At 37.8% G+C, this 20,281-nt stretch overlaps 1 protein-coding gene across 5 annotated transcripts in view; it reads right to left on the bottom strand.

Moving 5' to 3' along the window:
* Positions 1-3,866: 3,866 nt before the first annotated feature.
* LOC125070723 (RNA-binding protein Pasilla) overlaps positions 3,867-20,281 on the bottom strand; it is a 49,901-nt gene continuing 33,486 nt past the window's right edge. For 2 of the 5 annotated variants that reach the window (XM_047680659.1, XM_047680662.1), the window contains 5 exons: positions 12,904-13,057; positions 11,242-11,411; positions 8,723-9,110; positions 4,421-4,648; positions 3,867-4,234 (listed from right to left, as the gene is read on the bottom strand). In XM_047680659.1, the coding sequence (XP_047536615.1) occupies positions 4,014-4,234; positions 4,421-4,648; positions 8,723-9,110; positions 11,242-11,411; positions 12,904-13,057 (1,161 nt within the window). In that variant the 3' untranslated portion in view covers positions 3,867-4,013. The remainder of the gene's footprint in view (positions 4,235-4,420; positions 4,649-8,722; positions 9,111-11,241; positions 11,412-12,903; positions 13,058-20,281) is intronic. The other 3 variants (XM_047680661.1, XM_047680663.1, XM_047680660.1) reach the window with 3 other exon arrangements.

Raw genomic sequence — 20,281 nt, 5'->3', positions numbered from 1 at the left:
TACATTTGTTTCATTGTCGAACAGTAAAAGGGGGAGTAATTAAAACAAACTTTCATCATTTTGCATTTATTTAATGTTAATATAATAATTATAGACAATGTTCAAGGTACCCTTTAATTGGTTTTCGCTTTTAACACTAAGACATTGTAACCTTCATATTGACCTCTTATCTTTTACGATATTGCAAAATAACAATAATTAGAAAATCATTTCGACGATACAAACTAAACAATTATTACACTTTGACTAAAATATAGCGAATTTTAAATTCAAAAACATTGCATTTTAAAAACTTAATTAAATTTAATTTCTCGTAAATAACATTTGCAGACCCGTTTACGATAAACCAAGTTAACAAAAAAATAAAATAATAATAATAATAAAATATTATAATTCCATCATTGAATCTGTACAGCAACAAATGTATCAACATATCAAATACATAACGTACCGAGTCGGTCTATACATACTTATAATACGCAACAAGGTACAATTCAATAGAATTAGTTTAACATATCAATCTCAACATGTGTAAAGGTGATGAGACGCCGGTCCGCCGCCGCGACTGCGACGATCCGCGAGCCGAGTGAACAATTTAATGACAATAAACAATATATTACAAATATTCCCTACCGTTTGGGACGCGTTCGTGACGATGTCAATATGCGCGAGTTGATTCCTCAGTCTTTAATAAATTGATGACAATGAGCAAGGAGAAACGTAAATGAAACGAATGTTATGCAATTATATACAGACAGCGAGCGTCGCGCGAGCGGCGGCCGGGCCGTCCTATGTTGAGTTCGACTTGAACGCACAGCCATGTTCCTACACACAGAACCGAACCTCGCCTAGCCTAGCGCGCCCGACGGCTGCGACCTTCACTTGTATACCCACTAAACTACCTACAAGTAATTACAATAAACCACTCTATCAACAAATTCAACAACATTTAGCTATTAAAATTAAAAGGAGGATGAGGGGCGCGGACGCCGAGTCGCCGCCCGTCCGGCTCGACATTCCTACTCCGAATTCAGGTAAGTAATACGAAGAATGATAACTAGCTACCTTAGCCTACGACATCGAAAATTCTTACTCGTAACAGCGGTAGATATCGCCCGGCAGCGGCGGCAAGGGCGCTCTCCGCGACATCTACCGAGAAACACAAAACAGACTCGACCGCGGTGCTTTCTCTACGATTCGTCCGTTGCGAGTGGCGCCCGACGTGGGGCTGCGGGGTGCGGCGGGGCGCTGCTACTGGGCTACAAGCGTGCGAGTGGGCCGGGTGGCCCGAGTGGACCGAGTGAGCCGAGCCGGCGTGCGAGCACGCATAATTGTCAGTATCACAGAAACAGTATTAATCCTTGTCTTCGTCCGCGCCGAGACGCGTCGCTCTGTTGGCTCGTCACGCGAATGTCGGGACGACTTTTCACTATTTATTATCTCTCCACGCGATAAAATTTAAATTCTGATAATGTTACCGCACTAAGAATTATTATTTTGTTATTCACGATAATATACTCTCAAATATTGTAACAACTTCAGTATAACAACGTTAACATTTTTTTTCTAATTTTAAAAAAAATTATCTATACATACCCCAATGTATTGTTTTAATCCTCAATATGATTAATTTAACTAACTAGAATCGAATTAATAACTTTAAACCTTCGAGATGTTCTTTACAGTGTCCCTATCGAATAGTATAATTACATAATATAATTAGTTTTAATGTGAAATTGCGATAAGATAAATTTCAGTAAATACATCTCGGATTAGTACTTTAAGAGAATACAATAACACGGCTAGAAATCTATAATAATTCAACAATCTAACATCTGGTGTAAAGCTTTCGATAAGATTTATACTAAGTTTACGGAAGATACGGAGAAACATCAGATGGAATGTCTTTGTCGGTTAGTCGGAAACATTGTAAAGAACAAATCAAACAACAATGAAGGGAAGATGAAACTTAGAAGTAGTGTAGATGCGAAGATAAGTTACTCGTCTATAAGATACTCCCCAGAGCTCGCCCAAACGAAAGAGTCGTTCTAACGTCGCCGAAGGTCCGCTCGCGCAGCGGCGCCGACGCGGTCCGGCCGACGCCGGCGCCGACGCGGTCCGGCCGACGCCGGCGCCGACGCGGTCCGGCCGACGCCGGCGCCGACGCGGTCCGGCCGACGCCGGCGCCGCTGCTGCGACGTCGGACACTTTGTTTCCGAATAATTGACGTAATCACTTACACGTACTGACTAATCGAGAAAAATTTCAATAAAATTGAGCTTGTAAAATCGACTTAACAGGCAATACGCGTCGGGTGGCTTGCGCCGTACTCCCGCAGGTTCGCACGCTCGCGAAGCTGCGACCGCTGCTGCATCCGAAGTCGCGAACATGTGAAACCTTATAATTGACACGAGACAAAATCTGTACCTACCCCCGAATACACATATAGTAAGATGAGAAAGTCGAAAAACACCAGAGAGTTCGAACAGCGTATCTATAATACATTTTAAAGATTGAATATATACTAGGCTAGCTACTTTAATGAAACTACGATGTAATGTTACCTACATAACACACGTATAATATTACACCAGTAACAACCACAACTTGTTATCGAGATGTCGTTGGACAGTTGCTAAGATACAACAATATAATTATTTATATTTCTCAATCACGTTTGTATGAGGTCACGGCGTCACTAACGTCTTCGTCGTTTTGTTACGACTTTCAAACTGAGAAACATCTCTCAATTCCTTCACTTATGAACTATGCAATAGTTTTAAGCCGATTCGTATATATTTATTATGTGTTAATATTCATTTGTACTTCATTCCTTCCTGATAGGTGATCGGCGCCGGAGGACATCATCGGCGTCGGTTTCAGACGAACACTGAAAAACTGCTCAGACCGTCCGAAGCAGGCGATCTACTTAGTAAACCTAAACTATATCCTAACTCCTTTATTCCCAATAAGACGCCTTTGAAACCGAGACCGATGATGTTTTAAAACCAATATGCATCGTTCAAAATTGGCGCCCAACGTGGGACCGCAGTACGGTTCCTATCCTTCTATCTACGTCGATGGCACTTCTGAGGTAAGCGAACAACTAAAACTATTATCCGAAGGATGTTTCGTGACCTCGGAACTACGCTAAGTCGTAACCGACACGAAGTACCTTGACAATGTCGAAAATAAAACAATCACAGCTTATATTATTATGTTCATTATCTCTACGGAGACAGAGCCCACGTCCCGACCGAGCCGTGGCGCTCAAAAATAAACTATCGTTTTAATTAGATCATAACTGTAAATAAGAATATTTAATATTGTCTTCTCGAATAATATATAGAAATCTGCATTAAAACCTTTAAAATATATAACTTCTCTACTATTATGGACATGCATCTTTTATTATTAAAATTGTACTTATATTTTAAGACGAAAAATTTAGACCGACGAAGAGACGAACGACTACGTGAAATAATATATTATAAACGTATAAAAAATAAAGATCTTTAACGCGAGAAAACAGGAATGAAAACAATCTCTTAACAAAGATCCGAGACGCGTTCGTGTCGACGATTCAAAAATAAATTCAACGAATAATATTTCATTGCACATTACATAGAATTTCAATGTCGAGAGAGTTAAAATTAAACACCAACTTTGGTTAAGTCGCCACTCGACCGCCCGACCGACGGGCGGCCGATACAACACTCAAATTTATATCTAATTACGTCAAGTATACTAAAAAAAAAATAACTTATCAATGGTAACATTTACAATGAAATCAACTTCGTAAATAAAACGTACTCGGTGAACGATATAAAAATAAAAACGTGTATGGAATAGGAATTTCCGTGATAGGAGATTATCACAATGGTATCGACTCCGACACGTATATAGCAATAACACTTGCAACACTAAATCTATACATGCGTAAAATCATATACATAAGACTATGTACCAGGTAACCGCGCAGGCGGCGCGCGTGACTAGAGGGGGGGGGGCGGCTACTGCATGAGGCCCGAGATGGCGTTGTGGCGCGTGCGCTTCAGCTCCTCCTCCTGGATCTTCTGCTCGATGAGGTACTGCGCGTTGCTGATGGCGGTCTGCGTGCCGGTGATGGTGACGATGCGGTTGCGCGTGCCCGGCGCGAACGTCCCCTTCTTGGAGATTTGGATGTTCGCGCCCGACATCTGCTGGATCTCGACGAGGCTGCGACCGCCGGGGCCTGGAACGGTTTAGCGGAGGGGTGTCATGTCTCTGTCGTCTTGCAAGTCGACTTGCCATTGGAGTGGGGCATCAAAGTAAAATTAAATTAAAATATTTGGAGGATAATTGTTGATCTCAATAGTTTCAATTTCTAGTACGATAAGGTTACAGACAATTAAAGAAAAATAAAAAGAGCGATAAATACCCAGGATGGCCCCGACGATGACCTCGGCGATCTCCACGTTCTTGGAGTCCTTGGCCCCCGCGTCGGCCGGCGTGGGGCTCTTGGAGAGCGGCAGCAGGCCGGCCGAGGGGAAGCCCACGCCGCCCGACAGCGAGATGGGCGCCACGGCTGGGGGGCGAAGCGCCTCGAATGCAACCTCCGCGAAACGCTCTAAGGAGCCGCCGCGCGCGCCGCCTGCGGACGCGTCACCTGATGCGAGCCGAGCCGAGCCCCGCTTACATTAGAACGTTTCGCGCTGTTGCGGACAACACACGGGTTAGGGCCCGCCCCGCACAGCGCGCAGCTCAGGGTGATGCTAATGCACGCGAGCGGATCGCGAATTTTTCCCCGTTTCTGGTTTTGTTTTTGGAAAAATTTGGAAAACGTTTCTACTCTTAGGGCCTCGGTTTCTCGAATATCGCTCGAAAGGTATCGACATTCGCGGGAGCCTCGCGATTTCGTAAAATTGCGATTCGGCGCCGCGAATTCGAATATTAATACTTTAGTGCACACTGAGTTAACGAAGGAGTGAGTCCACCCACAGATCATTCTAGGACACTGAGATATTCATCTAACGGAGTAAGTTTAAAGCCAATTACCAAAAGTGTTACAGACACGAAAAAAGAAAACTCGCAAATAAAACGTCCACCAGCATAACCCAGGTGACTAGTACAGCACGACTTCGTGACTTATGAACTCGGAGTCTATTGTATGCAAAGATAGCGGCAGCGCTGTGGTGCGGTCGAGAGAAGACATGTCAGTGTGATGGAAGGAACAACTTCTGAATATTTCTTACGTGAGCTCATGATTACAAAGTTCAACGTTTGACAGTAATATTAATGTTTTATCAATGATAAAAAAAATTAAAAAAAAGATACCTTTATAATTATAATAAGACTAAAGTTGATTATATTTTCGTGTCATTTTCTTAATTTCAGCATCGGATGGTCACAAGTAGTACTCTTTGAAACAAAAGAGAGAAAAAGTTGTTTTAATGGCGTATTAGACCGTCTTATGTTCTGTAGCCTAGCTTATGTTTAATGATGCTTAATCTTAAACTTAAGTTGTTCGTTCCATACGTGAGCCGCGGACCGGTGCCGGCACAGCGGGTCAACTAGCTTCCCTAGGCATTGGACTACTACAACTCTGTCAGTTACGAGGGAAATTTATTCTTCATCTTCTACTTTCGAATGCCAAAATATTGTAGTCAGAAAGAGATAAATATGTCCATCCAATATTAGTAAGTCCATAGAAATGTAACCATATTGTATACTTCCTTTAAATCACGAAAGCACGTCCTACACGTTAAATTATCGGCGTTATATAAACTCAACAAATATAACCTAATTTGTGTTTTTTTGCTGTCTCTACTCTAGTCGACTCACGCACACTAACACATCTTGTAAGCACGAGCCTCACTCATACTAATGCATGCCGATAATTAAGAATGAAGGGGGCGCTTTCGTGAACAGATAACTAGTAGTGATATGTTCCGCCTCTTATTTTTAAATTACACTATATAGTTTAATAGTACACTCGAAAAATAATAACTGCTTTTGAACAAACAAAAACAAAATTTAGTACAACGTGTCCATATGTATTAAATTTAAAACTACATAGTTACTACATAGTATAGGGATGTTTAAAGTCAAACTAAAAAATCATTTAATATCCTCGCTATAGTAATAAAGCCTTTTATATCCAACGGCCCAGATGTTAAAACTATTTTCTTGCAAATGTATGGAAATATTCATTGTATCTCATTTTAAGTGAATGGTAATTTCTTATGAGAAATAAAGTTCTTTATACCTAAATTTCGCGAGAAATTTTGCTCAAATTTATCACAAATGCCAGAAATACCTACTTAAAAGATTAAAGGTTTTCATTCTATATTCCAAAGAAAATGTTAAAACAAAAAAATAATAAAAAACGATTATCGAACAGAATAAAAGTCCTAATAATCCCATACAGATAAGTCCAATGCAACAGAGAGGGTAGTTGACAGTCGTCCACGTCTCACGTGTTAAAATGTATTGCCGATAGATGATATGGGAAAAGCGATGCTTTAGAAATTTTGACAAATTAATAGAGTAAATCAACCAAGAAAGCCAATCGTATTAAAAAAAATAAAAAATCAGCAATACAGTACACCTTTATGGGCATGCATCAAGAGAATAATATATAAATCACATAACGTTTACCATTACATTATATTACACGAGTTCTAGGTGAGAGACAGTAAATGAGTTTGTATAAAACATGAATCTGTAAGTAAGCCAATTCGTTCCTCGTGGTACAGTTTCGTTGCGTCTCCACATAAATTGGCAGCTTTTGTTTTGTCACTATTACCGAAGGGTCGTTAAATGTTACTATACTAAATAATACTAACATAGGAATTGCCAACAATTTCAGTGGAAACGCACCGTTTAAGTGAATTTAATTAACAATGTGAGAAATAACAAATAGTTAATAAATACTTCTATATTTTTTAATGAAAAGCGATACTATAAAGATCTTTGAAGGAATTAAAATTAATTAATAACGAATCTAAAATAGTATTTAAGTCAAGACGATATAATAAAGTTCTTAGATAAAGTTGTGTGTTTGTGTGTCTGTGTGACATGAAAGTATTGAAATGTTGTTAAAACGATCGTATTAAAAATCAGGTTACAGTAGATACTTTAAATTATCATAATTAAGAGAAAGAGACTTTAATTTAAATATCGGTATATCATTGTTACTATTAATTTTTTGTATAATATAGGTAGGCTGACGGGCAAATGGACCAAATGATGGTCACCACCTTTAACGACATTGGCGCTGTAAGAAATATTAACGATACCTTACAACACCAGTGCGCCACCAACCTTGAGAACTAAGATGTTATTTCCCTTGTGCCTGTAGCTACACAACACTGAGTATTTGAATTTATTTTTTTATTTATTTTATTTATTGGAACCACAGCAATTAGCGTTACATTCAAATTATTTATATTAAAGAGAGTTATTACAGTTAAGTAAAGAATTTAATTTACTGGCTTAAGTTATTTTACGTTTATACTCGAGTACCACAGATTATTTAGATCTCTACTAGTGACGTTATGTCAATTCAAGGTCAACATTGTTTATTTGTATAAATTCTTGTCTTTGGTATTGATAATAAGTTTCTAGAGTAAGATGTTGAATTATAATCAAACTCCTCTTAATAACAATTTCCCTTACACTTGAAGCCGTATAGTAATATAAAACTTCAAAGTAATAAATTTATTTATTTATTTATAGAAATCACAAGTGGCTACCACCAGAGCCGGATTTAAAGGTCGGGAGGACCCGGGGCCACAAAGGAGTTGAGGCCCTAATTATTCTTTTACAAATTAATTTAAACATTTTCATTCCCGTCAGACAGGTTTGCCAATAATATAATACTCTTTGTATCAATAACTTTTAAAATAATAATATATTATTATAATTTGACTATATCAAGATCACTTTTGAGTGGAGGCCCTAGGGCAGTTGCCCCGGTTGCCCTTCCCTAAATCCTGCCCTGGCTACACCGAGTATACAAATATACAAGATAAACAAAGAAACATGATTGTTTTTATATAAAATTATTCTTTAATTTATTGTGTAGTTCGTTAGATTGAATGAGAGAAAAACTGGCAAGAAACTCCGTTGTTAATCATATCCGACAAATAAATTATTTATTTATGTTAATTAATTATAATTTAATGAATATTTACACTGCAATAAAATCAACGTAAACTACACGCATTTTATATATACATATATGGATATTTAAAAAAAATACATAAGTATGATATGAGCAAGAGAGATTATTTACCGTCATTATATATTTATTGTATCCAAGGTTGATTCTGTGATAACGTAGACGTGGGACCGGTATTCATTAAATGATATCAGTACACTCGGAGAGTTAGAATGAGTATGTTTACAGTTATATTGTCAATGTTTTTATTGTTAACGTACATAAACATTGAAGTCGGAACAATCGGAGCAATTAAAATAAATTAGAAATCATAATTTAGAGGTTGACCTCGTGGTGATGTTTGAATCGTTGCAAGCCATTTTGTTCGCGGCGGCCTCGTATTATCATATATGTAGAAGCATATTTATAATATCGTATGTAACTGTACCGTATACTTTGAAGTTTTATTTACATCGTCATTTATTATGTTGACCACTTCTGAACTTGAGTCCGTCGGGCTCGTGTGCGCGCGTGTGCGTGTGCGTGCGTGTGCGTGCGTGTGCGTGCGTGGTCACTCACCGAGCTGCACCTGCGCGAGCGGGCCGAACACGGCGGGCGAGTCCTGCGGCTGCAGCGGGAAGTAGGCGGTGGACAGCGGCGCCGGCAGCGCGGCGGGCAGCGCGAGGCCGAGCACGCCGTGCTTCACGAGCAGCGCCAGCGCCGCGCCGATCTCCGACGTGCCGGCCTCCGAGTAGCCGGCCTGCCGCAGCGCCACCTTGATGTGGTCCAGCGTGTGCTGCGTCAGCGGCGACGGCGGCGGCGTGCCCGGCGGCGCCAGCGACAGCGACAGCGACAGCGCGCCCAGCCCCGAGCCGTTGAGCAGCACGGAGCCCACGCCGCCCACGCCCCCCACGCCGCCCACTCCGCCCACGCCGCCCACGGAGCCGCCGCCCACCAGCCCGTGGCTCTGCAACGTCGGGACACGCCGCGTCACTCGCGTGCGGGGCTCGGGACGGCGGGCGGCCGACTCGAGTTCCCGAACTTTATTAAATCGATACCGCACCGGAACCGGTACCGGTTCGTTTCGAGTTTAAAAAAAACCATAATTTGATTCTTAACAAAAAATTCCGCCGTAAGAAGCGACAAAACAAAAAAAAAGTGCCAATGATAAAAGTATAGAAGGTAGTCGATACGATACATAAAATATATTTTTTACTCAGTAATCGAACAAAGTAGTTGAACAGAAGAGAAGTGTAAATGAATGAATAATTCCATAAAATGATATAGGAGCGGTTCGTTAGTCACGGAACTGAGAGCGCCCCGAAATGATCAAACTGTAAAACACAACCGCGCCCGCAGGCGGCGGCGGCGCGGCGGCGGGGCGCTCTCGGTGCCGCGGGGCGCGGGGCGCGGGGCGCGGGGCGCGGGGCGCGGGGCGCGGGGCAGCACGGGGATGACAAGTGTCGCGAGCACTTCAACACGCCCGCTTCGCTTTCCACCGACACGCTGAGGCTCTAAACGTATACATATAATAAATATACTATAGCATGTATTCTAAGCGCGGAAGAGTAAATACTCGAGTTAGGAGTTAGTTCAGTATAAAGATTAATTAAATCTTATATATATATGTGTATAGGGGAGAGAAAGAGAGATTAAATGAGAGATAAGTTTAACTATACACCTCAGTGACTCTTTCTTATGTGAAATCAAAATGGCCTCTCATTAGAAAGCCTATCATGACTTAGATCGAGTCTCTTAGTTGTGGTATAAAAATGGACCTGACTATTTGAATGTAACTTTTCATAAAAAAATAGTCTCTTGTAATCATGACAAATAATTTGGAAAATCTTATAAAGTACATACAGAGAAAAGGAAATTAGTATAAATAGAGAAATAAGCTACACATTGTGTATACATTTTAAATATATTTATAAAATTAAAGCATTTTATATTAAATAAATGCAAAAAAAAAAACAACAAAAAATATATCAAGATTAGATACGCGAATTTCTATAATAATATTACTGTCGTGATGTTTTTGAGTTTTTTTTTCTACTTAAATAAACAAAACACAAACGCTCCGTTATTTTTTTTTGGATCAAGATGTTTTTGTCCACAATCGGAATTAGGAAAAGTTTAAAACGAAAACAGCTCTCATTACGCATGTAATAAGATGTTAAATTATCGGTCCGGTACACCGATAGACCTTCCGATTTGTAAAACGTAAGCCGATGACAGCAATGATTGGCAATACTTGGCCGACAGCCAGCTCTTTGTTGTAGGATATTTTGGTCAATAGCTCTCATCGATCTATTTTATCGACGCTTTACGACAACTCTATCGCTGATGCTAAAAATACAGCGTGTTTTGTTTTTGCGAGAGGCTATTGTGTACGAGAACTTGTCAAGTACACGTGACCTGAATAGAAATTATAAAAGAGCGCTTATCATTATCAGCGCGAGATTCTAGTCACGATGTCACGGTAACGAGTTATCAACGAGTAAAACAGTCTTTTATTTTAACTTTAATTATTATTTGATCAATTAATAAACTTCATAGATATTAATTTTTTAAACGTATAATCATTTAATATGTACTCATAGGTTATATATTTACTTTTAAAGCCCTAGAAGAATAATTATTATTTAAAATATTATTAAACATATGGTAAGCACCTTCCCCCATAGACTCTGGCATTAAGAAAGACAAGCCAATTCCCACGTCGTAAATGCACCGCCAGCCATTTGCCTGCAACTACACTGGCTCACTCACCATTCAAACCGAAACACAGCTACATTGCTGCGGAGCAATAGACAACCTAAAATAATTAGTCAAAGAGCACTGGACAATTAATCACGAAGCGATTTCAAATTTCGCTTTCGTCTAAATTATTTAATGCAATAAGGAAATTGTCGATGACGTGATAAATCGACCGCACATTTTGGCCGTTCTATAAACGTATTAAAAATCGATGTGTGACTTCGTCACTCAAAACTTGGTCCGGCCAAATAAATCGTGCCGGAAGCGCTTCGTATTAGGATTCGTCCGAGCGAGTCCGAGAGCCTCAGCGCGAGCTAGTAGCGTGTTCAAGCGGTCACCTCGGTCACCTCGGTCGTGGGCACGGCGTAGGGCGAGCCGGTCGGGTTGTAGTTGGCGACCGGCCCGGCCACGTCCGCGTACGACACGTTCGGGCACGAGCCGGACTGCGGGTCGTCCACCACCTTCTGGAGTATCATGAGGCACGCCTTCTTGTTGTTCTCCTTTTCACCTGGAAACGAGAATATGAGGTTTTAGTCGATTGTTAAAATATGGCAACTGGTATAATCTATTATTTATTAATTACTGTTAAACTTCTGCACGATTTAAACAACGGTTATTTGATATTGTATTAAATGTGTTTTGGACTCATATTTATTATTGATTGCCATTGAGCATACCGTCATATAAGCATACGGTAGATCGAATCTTAGGAACTCGAGGAATATAACCGGAGGAACCGATAAGTTTATTTGAATATTTGTGCATTGAATAGCCCGTTAATTGTGACAGAGGCCGTATATCTTCAAACCGTATGACACAAGCATGAATTGGAAATGAAACGCGAATGAAAGCGATCAAAACCTTTAAAAGGACGATTCAGTTGTGCGAGTACGAATTACGAAAATATTTAATGATAATTGTCTGTAATGAAGTAATTATTACACAACAGTGCAGTTTACATGAAAAGCGTTACTGCCGTTAGATCACGCTGCCATAATGCAGATATAATGCGGTTTTTATAATGACCGAGCGATTGCGCGTGCAAAAAACAAGTTTAACACAAAAATATGAAATAAAAAAGAAACTGTAATAAACACGAGAAACTACGAGTAGGAGAAATCTAATCCGCCTCTAAACGAACGTTTAACAAAAGTTTTTAAGTATGGATTGCACGAATACCTACATTTTTTATATAAAAAAAAAACGTCGAGTATAAAAACGTACTGGTACAGCATTATGCAGCCATTTCGCGGCTCTTTTAATTATTACGAGCAAATATATGAATACGCTTTAAATGGGTCACGTTCCAATTTCTCATATTGTAGGAGACCTATTCCGTTGGGGGGACATTAAAATACTTTTTAATGCTTTCACTAATTTTTCATTTTATAAAAGGCATTTTCTTAAATGTTAGCCTAGAAAGAGTTGGTCTCCATTCTACTTAAATTAAATCTGACGTTTAAATGCTTTTTTGCTTGTATTTAAGTTCTGTATAACTTACTCGACTGTGATTATATTTTCGTATATTTTATATTATTTATTTTTCTAATTTTTTTTTTATCATTCGTCTAGGGACTAGTGGGCACTCGAATTCTTGGTTTTTTTTTTAAATTACCGTGATTGGCAATTGGGTAAAACATGGTGAAGAAATAAACACGCGTCGAACCCTGCTGTGTATGTAGGTACATTTATAGCGACCCGAAATTCGTTATATCAGCACCGAGGACTAAGCTTTTATGCGGCGGACGGGCAAATGGACCTAATGGTAATTGATCATCATAGCCCATAGGAAATGGCGCTGTGAGAAATGTTAACCATTTCTTAAATGGTCGATGCGCCACGAACTTTGGGAGTTGAGATCTTATGTCCCTTGTGCCTGTGAAGTGATGAGTGGATCCAACAAACCCAACCAATCCGAAAGAATACACAAACGGAGTTCCTTAACTTACTAAGGGATATAGGAATCATAGAAACGGCCGACGAATTATGACTGAACATACCAACTACAGTGATGCACCTCTCTTGAAGGGACAGCTCTTTGGCCTTCTGCGAGATCTGGACGTAGCTACCGCTCTGTTCTTTGATTTGCTTGATATAGTTGCCACCCTTGCCGATGATCATACCCGCTGTTGAGTTCGGTACCAATATTTTCACCTGAAAGGAACAATGCAAATTAAATCAAATATTTATTTAGATTTTCCTAAATTACGATTATTATATTATTATGGAGGTGGTAATCACATCCTAATTACATCGGTAGTATTTGAGACATTTGGAATACCTAACGTAGCTAATACGCTACTCTGAGTAACGCAAATAATAATAAGCTGTAACGCATTTTGCATTCGCAATTATATCTAACGTATACCAGATAATTAACAAAACAACAGCTTAAAGGGACATATGTAACATCTTAAAACCTGTTGTTTGTGGCGCCTTTACGTTGAGACATTTATTCTGTATTAGAGTCAGTGTCTATGGGCGAATTTACACTAAAGTGTATCATATTTCGTTTATGTTTTAGAGTCTTTCTATAGTCTATTCCAACCACAAGTGGACAAAAGCCAAGCTTTTGACATCGAATTGTCGCGACATGATTTGCCGAGAGCTTGACTAATCTTAATGTCATATGTCACATGTAATTAATCTTAAGTCAACTAAACAATTATCTGAACTCTTGAAGTCAAATTAGAGTGAACATAAGTAGAGTGAATTAGTGTTGTATTATAAATAAATATATTAATCGAGAACTATTAGTAGTGCACAATATCTTTTAGCTAGCCGAGCTATTGGCAAATCGCTTAGAATACGTACATCTAAGGATTGTTTATAATCTGAAGAATGACAAAGACAAAACAGACCAATGCCTTTCTACTCGTTAGTTTGTAAATCGTTTCTTTTTTTTTTTTATTTAGTAGCTGTTGACGGCCTTAATGTTTGCAATAATAAATTGGAAACAATAGTAAAAAATATGCTTTTCCTCAAGTCTTCAGCCATTATATGGCATTTCAACCACTTTTTGAGCACTAGAATTAATGAAGTATTTTCTTTTTCGTTCGATTTGTAACGCTTTCCCTGCAGCAGAGGACGTTCTCAGTCCAATCGTTGAACGTTTCTTTGCGAAGGCGATTTTAATTGTAATATCGGGAGTGTTTTTCTTTGTACGTACATTTCTCTAATGAAAAATGTTTCTATGCTGTGTTTACGTTTCTATACCAACTGTACGGGAAATTATCTGATACAAAATAGTGTTCTTGAGGAAATATTTTTATACTTTGCTCTTTTACTGCAAGAATTACTTGCATTTGCAATCCGATTCTGTTTTAATGTATTTCTTTATAATACAACACTATTCTCTCTTAGGTATATATAATTTTATTTCTAAAGTTCAGATAAAAACTTCGCGGAAATTCAAAAAACATAGTCCATAATTAATGCTTCCAGTTGGATCGCCCATTGGTTAAAATTCATAGATTCCAAAAGTAGGAAAAATGATGCCCAGCTCTTCTAATTATTGATTATTACATTAAAAAATATCCAAAAAGGCGTTATTGTTTATTAAGATTGATTGTGTTTTTTTAATTTTATTGGATACAACATATTTCTAACACACACTTATTTAAAAACACAAATCAAGTCATTTGTGCGCGCATTGAGCTTAAAAAGAGGTATTCGCATCGCGTATTAATATATCTATATTATTTTAGACCTCGACCAATAACATCATGTCAAATCAAGATCAAAGTTGTTTATTTATTTTTACTCCTATTGAAATAGGCTTTTAAATTCTTTTTTCCATGAATAGTTTTATTACGTTTTTTTCTATTAAATAGCTACCCGTCCTGGCATAAAAAGAAATATTCCCATTTTATCAAGTTGAAATTTTCGGCTTTTCTGTAATATAACATGCAGGTATTATAAATATAAACCCTTCCTTTTGAATCGCTCTGTTTATTGATGATAACCGCATTAGTGTAGTTCACGAGATCTAAGCGTACAGACGGCGGGAAGCGACTTTGCGTTGTACTGAGTAGAAAAGTTGTGATATATGATGCACTCTAAAGAGTCATTGTGGTTATTTACCATAAAACTCTCGTCAACAAACAGACTCTGAGATCGAACAAATAGTTCCTGAGAGTTTTCAACTATGTCTAAATTAGTGCTTTCAACATACTTAAACTATAGTTTTATGATATTAATACATATTAAGCATATCGCACGGCTTCTATAAAAAGACAGTATTTTTTCCAATATTTTAATACGCTCTACATTTCGACCTGCCTCATTTAGTCCGTTTTTATACTAAGCTGGGCTTATCCGACAGGCGGTCGGGTGTACACGTGCGCGCTCGTTGAGGGCGTTCAGGGCGAAAACAATATAAAATATGTAAATGACAGCGATCGTCAAATGGCTGGTGACGGCGACAAGGCCACTTGTTAAGCTGTATTCACAGTTTATTTTTCTGATACAGAATTAATCGTAAAAATTATTAAAGCTACTGAAAAGTTTTTGTATTTAATGCGTGATAGAAATTGTTGTGGTCTTAATCTTTTACTAATCAACTGAGTTACTCGTCGGTTCTATTCGGTGAATCTTAATTCCTTATGTTCCTATTCTAATATTATAAACGGAACGTAAATCTGCCTGTTTGTCTGTTGCTCTTTCACGGCCAAACCATTGAACTTAATTTGATGACATTTGGTATGTAGAGTACTACTAGAGGCTAATTTGTAATGCCCAACCCCAGACAACCAAGCCCTAAAACAAGCGAAGCCTCGAGCGACAATTTTTTTAATTTTATCCTGTAAAATGGCGTAATAATTTGTAAACGCCTGCTTCAATAATGGATATATTTTAAATTATAACTACGCAAATGGTCTTGGAAAGCAGGTCTTGCTCCTGAGCTTTTCCCAGCCCTTCAGATTTGTTTTCCGGTCGGATTACCAGAGTTAGGGAACAGAGACTGCACTTATGTTTTGCTCATCGCTTGTGGTTGGCTGGTCTCCCTTGAAAATTTCTGCCGTTGTCCAAAATCAGTTAAGACGACATCATCACCAACAAAGGACGAGATGCAATAGTTGATTTCATCAGATCGTTGTCTGCCACCGCTTGGTTTAATAAACATTGCACGGCGGGACACGGTGCGAATACCAATCAATCAATGTACCGCGGCACCAAATACGGTGACTTGTGAACACGTGTTTTATAACAATCGTATAATTGTTCAGCTATACAACTATATCGGATAAATGAATTGGTGTTGAATGTTAAATTGATCCCAAAAGCGTACGCTTGTCAGTTGTCGGTGCGATAAAATTTTATATAACGGTTTTCTTTGTAAACAAAGATAATTGTTGACGTTTGTTAAATAAACGTATTGATACAGATTTGAATTAATATCGAATATACATATAAAAACTTAGTCTAATACTAATAAAAAATTAAATTAAGATATACTATTGAACCTAATGCAAAAAAAACAATGGTTGATAATGATATAAGTCGAATATATATATAACATATAGTATATAATCATAAATCTCTTCCTTTTTTAATGTCGGTTAAAAAACTGCCGTTTGTTTAGTAATTATGCCTTTAGGTTAAAATTCCCAGGTCAACCACGATAAAAAGTCTTTGTGTTTTTACGTCAAGAAATTCTCTGCAGCAGCAAGAATTACGATTTTAGCGCCTGCGCAGTTGGCTGGCCCTTGAGATCCGTCTCCGTGGCCAATTCCGTCAGGAGGGCTACTTCATTGTATTGAAATTATAAGTACTATCTGTAGTGTGAGTATTTTTCTAAAGTGGAGGTTCAACTTAGAAATATATTCTTATACAATATACACATATGTAAGGAATTTAATCAAAATTTTTTCCCTTAAGTTCCTACTCGATATCCATTGGATAAATATAGCATCTGACATAGCTCATATTTTTCTAGCGAAAATATTATCCGGTTTGAAGCCACCGCCCACGCGTTAAGCACCGATTTGCATGTCACACCCGACGGCCGACGGTCAGACGACGGCGCTGTTATATTATCGCTTTTCCATACATATTTATTTGAATATAGTTGAAAGGTTGACATTGCCATTATTTTCCCTTTAGTACCTTTTTTGTCAATAAAATAACATGTAAGAAAATTATGCATATCGTATGAGATCAAAGTGCCGGGGCGTTTGGAAGCATTTCTAGTCTCTATCTTTGCACTTGAAGGTTCTGATGTTTTATATTTTCTAGGCAGACGTACGGTGACCCTCCTTAACAGATTATACCGGAAATTCATATTCCCATTAGTTTTTATTTGTTAGGTTTCACGTTGAATACTTTCTATAGATCTAATTGTAAAAGTAGGTCACACGTGTGGAACACAAAGTGTACATACTACATAATATTGAGGAAGTACAAGATATCCTCGGCTTAATTAGCAATAGAAATGCGAAGGGGACTAGCGCGGCACCTGCACCGAGGAAGATATCGTCATTCGTCTGAAAAGCGGTTCTCAAACTTTTTCTTTAATCGTCCAAAACAATTGAGAAACAACGCCTAATATATACTTAAAAATCATATCTTTCCAAAGAAGTATATTTGTTTTAAAAAACAAATTTAAATATAAACTATGAGTGCACGGCATATTTATTTAGGTGCGTATTACCAGGTGTGACTAGCCTTCAGAATGTAGGACAGAAACTTAAGTGCTTCATATAATTACCAGTGTTATGGTACATTCGTACTGGAGCGTACTTCAATATAATGTATATGGAATGTTTATTTCGATTAACAAACTCCATAGCTCGCTGGCATACGAATTGCATTCTGATTTGAAATTCGTAGAATCGATCCTGACGTCCCTAGCTTTAGTAAACCACTCCTAGCACAGCCGTAACAATTAGGTTAAGGTGAATTTAGAAATATACGGATCGAGCATTAGATATCCAGCTTAGCTCAAATTCATTTATATATGTGTGTTTAAGGAAACATGTTTGTATTTTATACGACGAATATCGAATAAATTACTTTTATATCGAGAATCAATGTATAGAATTAACAATTATAATAACATCCCAATTAACGATTCCACTGCAGTATATCTTGCAATTAAATAATTACATTTGGATGAGAAAAACGATAATTTATTTTTAATAGAGTTATAATTTTATCTGAACTTAACACTTTATAATAAAACATTTCATTTCATGTCATAAAACGACAATAATATTATATATCTGTATTATTGTTTCTTTATCGTTTCTCATAATTGACAGATTTGTCTTGAATCTTGTTTATATCAATCTTTTATTGCAACTAATGTATCGTATAACGAGTCGAAAACGTAATCGTTACAATAGATTGTAAGTATACTATACATTTCATCACAACGCTAAACAGAACCAGACAATTACGGAGCTCGATAATTTTCCACCATTAACGTTTGCTTTAGCGCCGTGTGGAGATAACGCGCCACGCGTGTGTGTGTATTCAATATACGTTTTATTGAGCTGATAAAAATATTTTACAGGAACGTCAATTACCATCATATACGTACTTATTTTAAAGTCGTTTTTTTATGTATTGTTTGAGATTAATCGACTTCGATACTGATAGATCGATCACGATGAATATTTTCACACATTATTCTTCACGGAGAATATTTACACTGAGCACTTTATTATATCTCGCCAATAGATGGCTCTGCGGTACCTGATAGCTTCTATATCGTATACACAGACAGGAGAACTACGCCACGATTGACTGATTACATTTATTATTCCAAAGTAGATTAATAAAGTTAAATACATAAATTAAAAGATAATAATTGTGTTGAACTGAGTACACGTGACCGAAATAAAAAGGTTTTTGTATCTATGATTGTACGTGTCTATGTCTTGTAAGAAACCTCTTTAAGAAAAAAGCTGCATTTTATAATTAGTTCTGTTTTGTTATTGTTTGTACTGTAAGTGTGTAAAGTTTTAATATATATGTATATTTATAATCAATAAAGTAGAAGTATATTCAAATTAGTCACAAACTACACGTAGTTAAACCAAAATTATTTTTTTACGTCCTTAATTATTTGACGAGAACTCACATAAAAAAATCTTACTTCTTTATAACGTTTACTGTAATGTATAGTCTATGTAAATATGCAATTAATCTTAGAACAGTTGCTAGACTGTTGACAATTTCAGAAGACCCGAGGCCTTGTTTTTGTGATAAGATTATATAGGTTATTAAGGGTCATCGATGGGAATAAATAGAGTTTTGTTTTAAATATGTATTTATATAAAAAACACGTATATTTTATCTAAATCGAAACATTTAAGTTAAGAAACTTCTTAATGTAAATACGTAACGTAGCTTTTTTAAAATAATAAATCAAAAAAACATATGAAGATGTATATGTCTATTGCTTATAACGTATAGTATTTCAATGTGAAGTTAGTTGTAAGCGAGGTTTTTATCAAACACATTTCATGCATTTTAATAAGAACTAATGTGCATTTTATTACGAGCTCGACCTTCAGCGCCATCGTGATGTAAGTAGTTTGCACTTTAGACGTTAAAATTATTAACATAAGTCGTATTACGTAAAGCACATTCGAGTTTTGTGCATGTTTGTTGTAGTTATAAATATATTAAATATCTAGTTCTTTTATTTTAATATTTATAATAATAAAAAATCTAAGATTTTGATACTATGGAACCTGATAGGAAAGTTTGAGTACCGCTGTATGGCATACATGTACTGCGTAAGTATTTTTGTTTACGAAGATCAATTTTGAAATCATCTAAAATGAAATTGTTCATTAAATAAACTAAAAAATGAATAAGTTTCGACCTTTTAGAATCTTGTTGATTATGTACAGGTTGTGTTTTTTACTTCAACACTAATTTAATGTTCGGTAAGAACAGTTTAGTATCGGAACGCAACAGAATATGTAAGATGATGATGTAAGTGGTAGTGCCACACTGCATACCTTCGGGTTGCAGCCGAATGGGCCGGCACGCCCGGGGAAGTACCACTCTCTCACTTAAAATCGGCGTGAAGTGGTAGCTATGTTACCGCGTTTCGTCTGGTATGTGAGAGTCCCGGAGGCCCGATACCCCCCCCCCCCCTTAAACATGATGGTTGTGCAGAATTTGGTTACATTACCCCAGGAGGGTACCATCAGCGACTGCGGTGGAGAATCCCTCTCTGGGCATCCATGCTCAGGACATACACCACCTGAGCAGGGATGCCCAGGCTGCCCTCCGAATTCTGGGGGGGGCAATTTTGCGCTCGCCACTGTTCGGGGTAAGCGGAGCAGGCATCATAAGGCAACCCCTACCACCCTCACTGTGGACTTCTGCAACATAAGGGGACTCAACTCGAACTTGAAC

The sequence above is a fragment of the Vanessa atalanta genome, chromosome 18, assembly GCF_905147765.1.
Source record: "Vanessa atalanta chromosome 18, ilVanAtal1.2, whole genome shotgun sequence".
NCBI classification, from domain to species: Eukaryota; Metazoa; Arthropoda; class Insecta; order Lepidoptera; family Nymphalidae; genus Vanessa; species Vanessa atalanta.
This window is presented reverse-complemented; position numbering and strand designations above follow the sequence as displayed.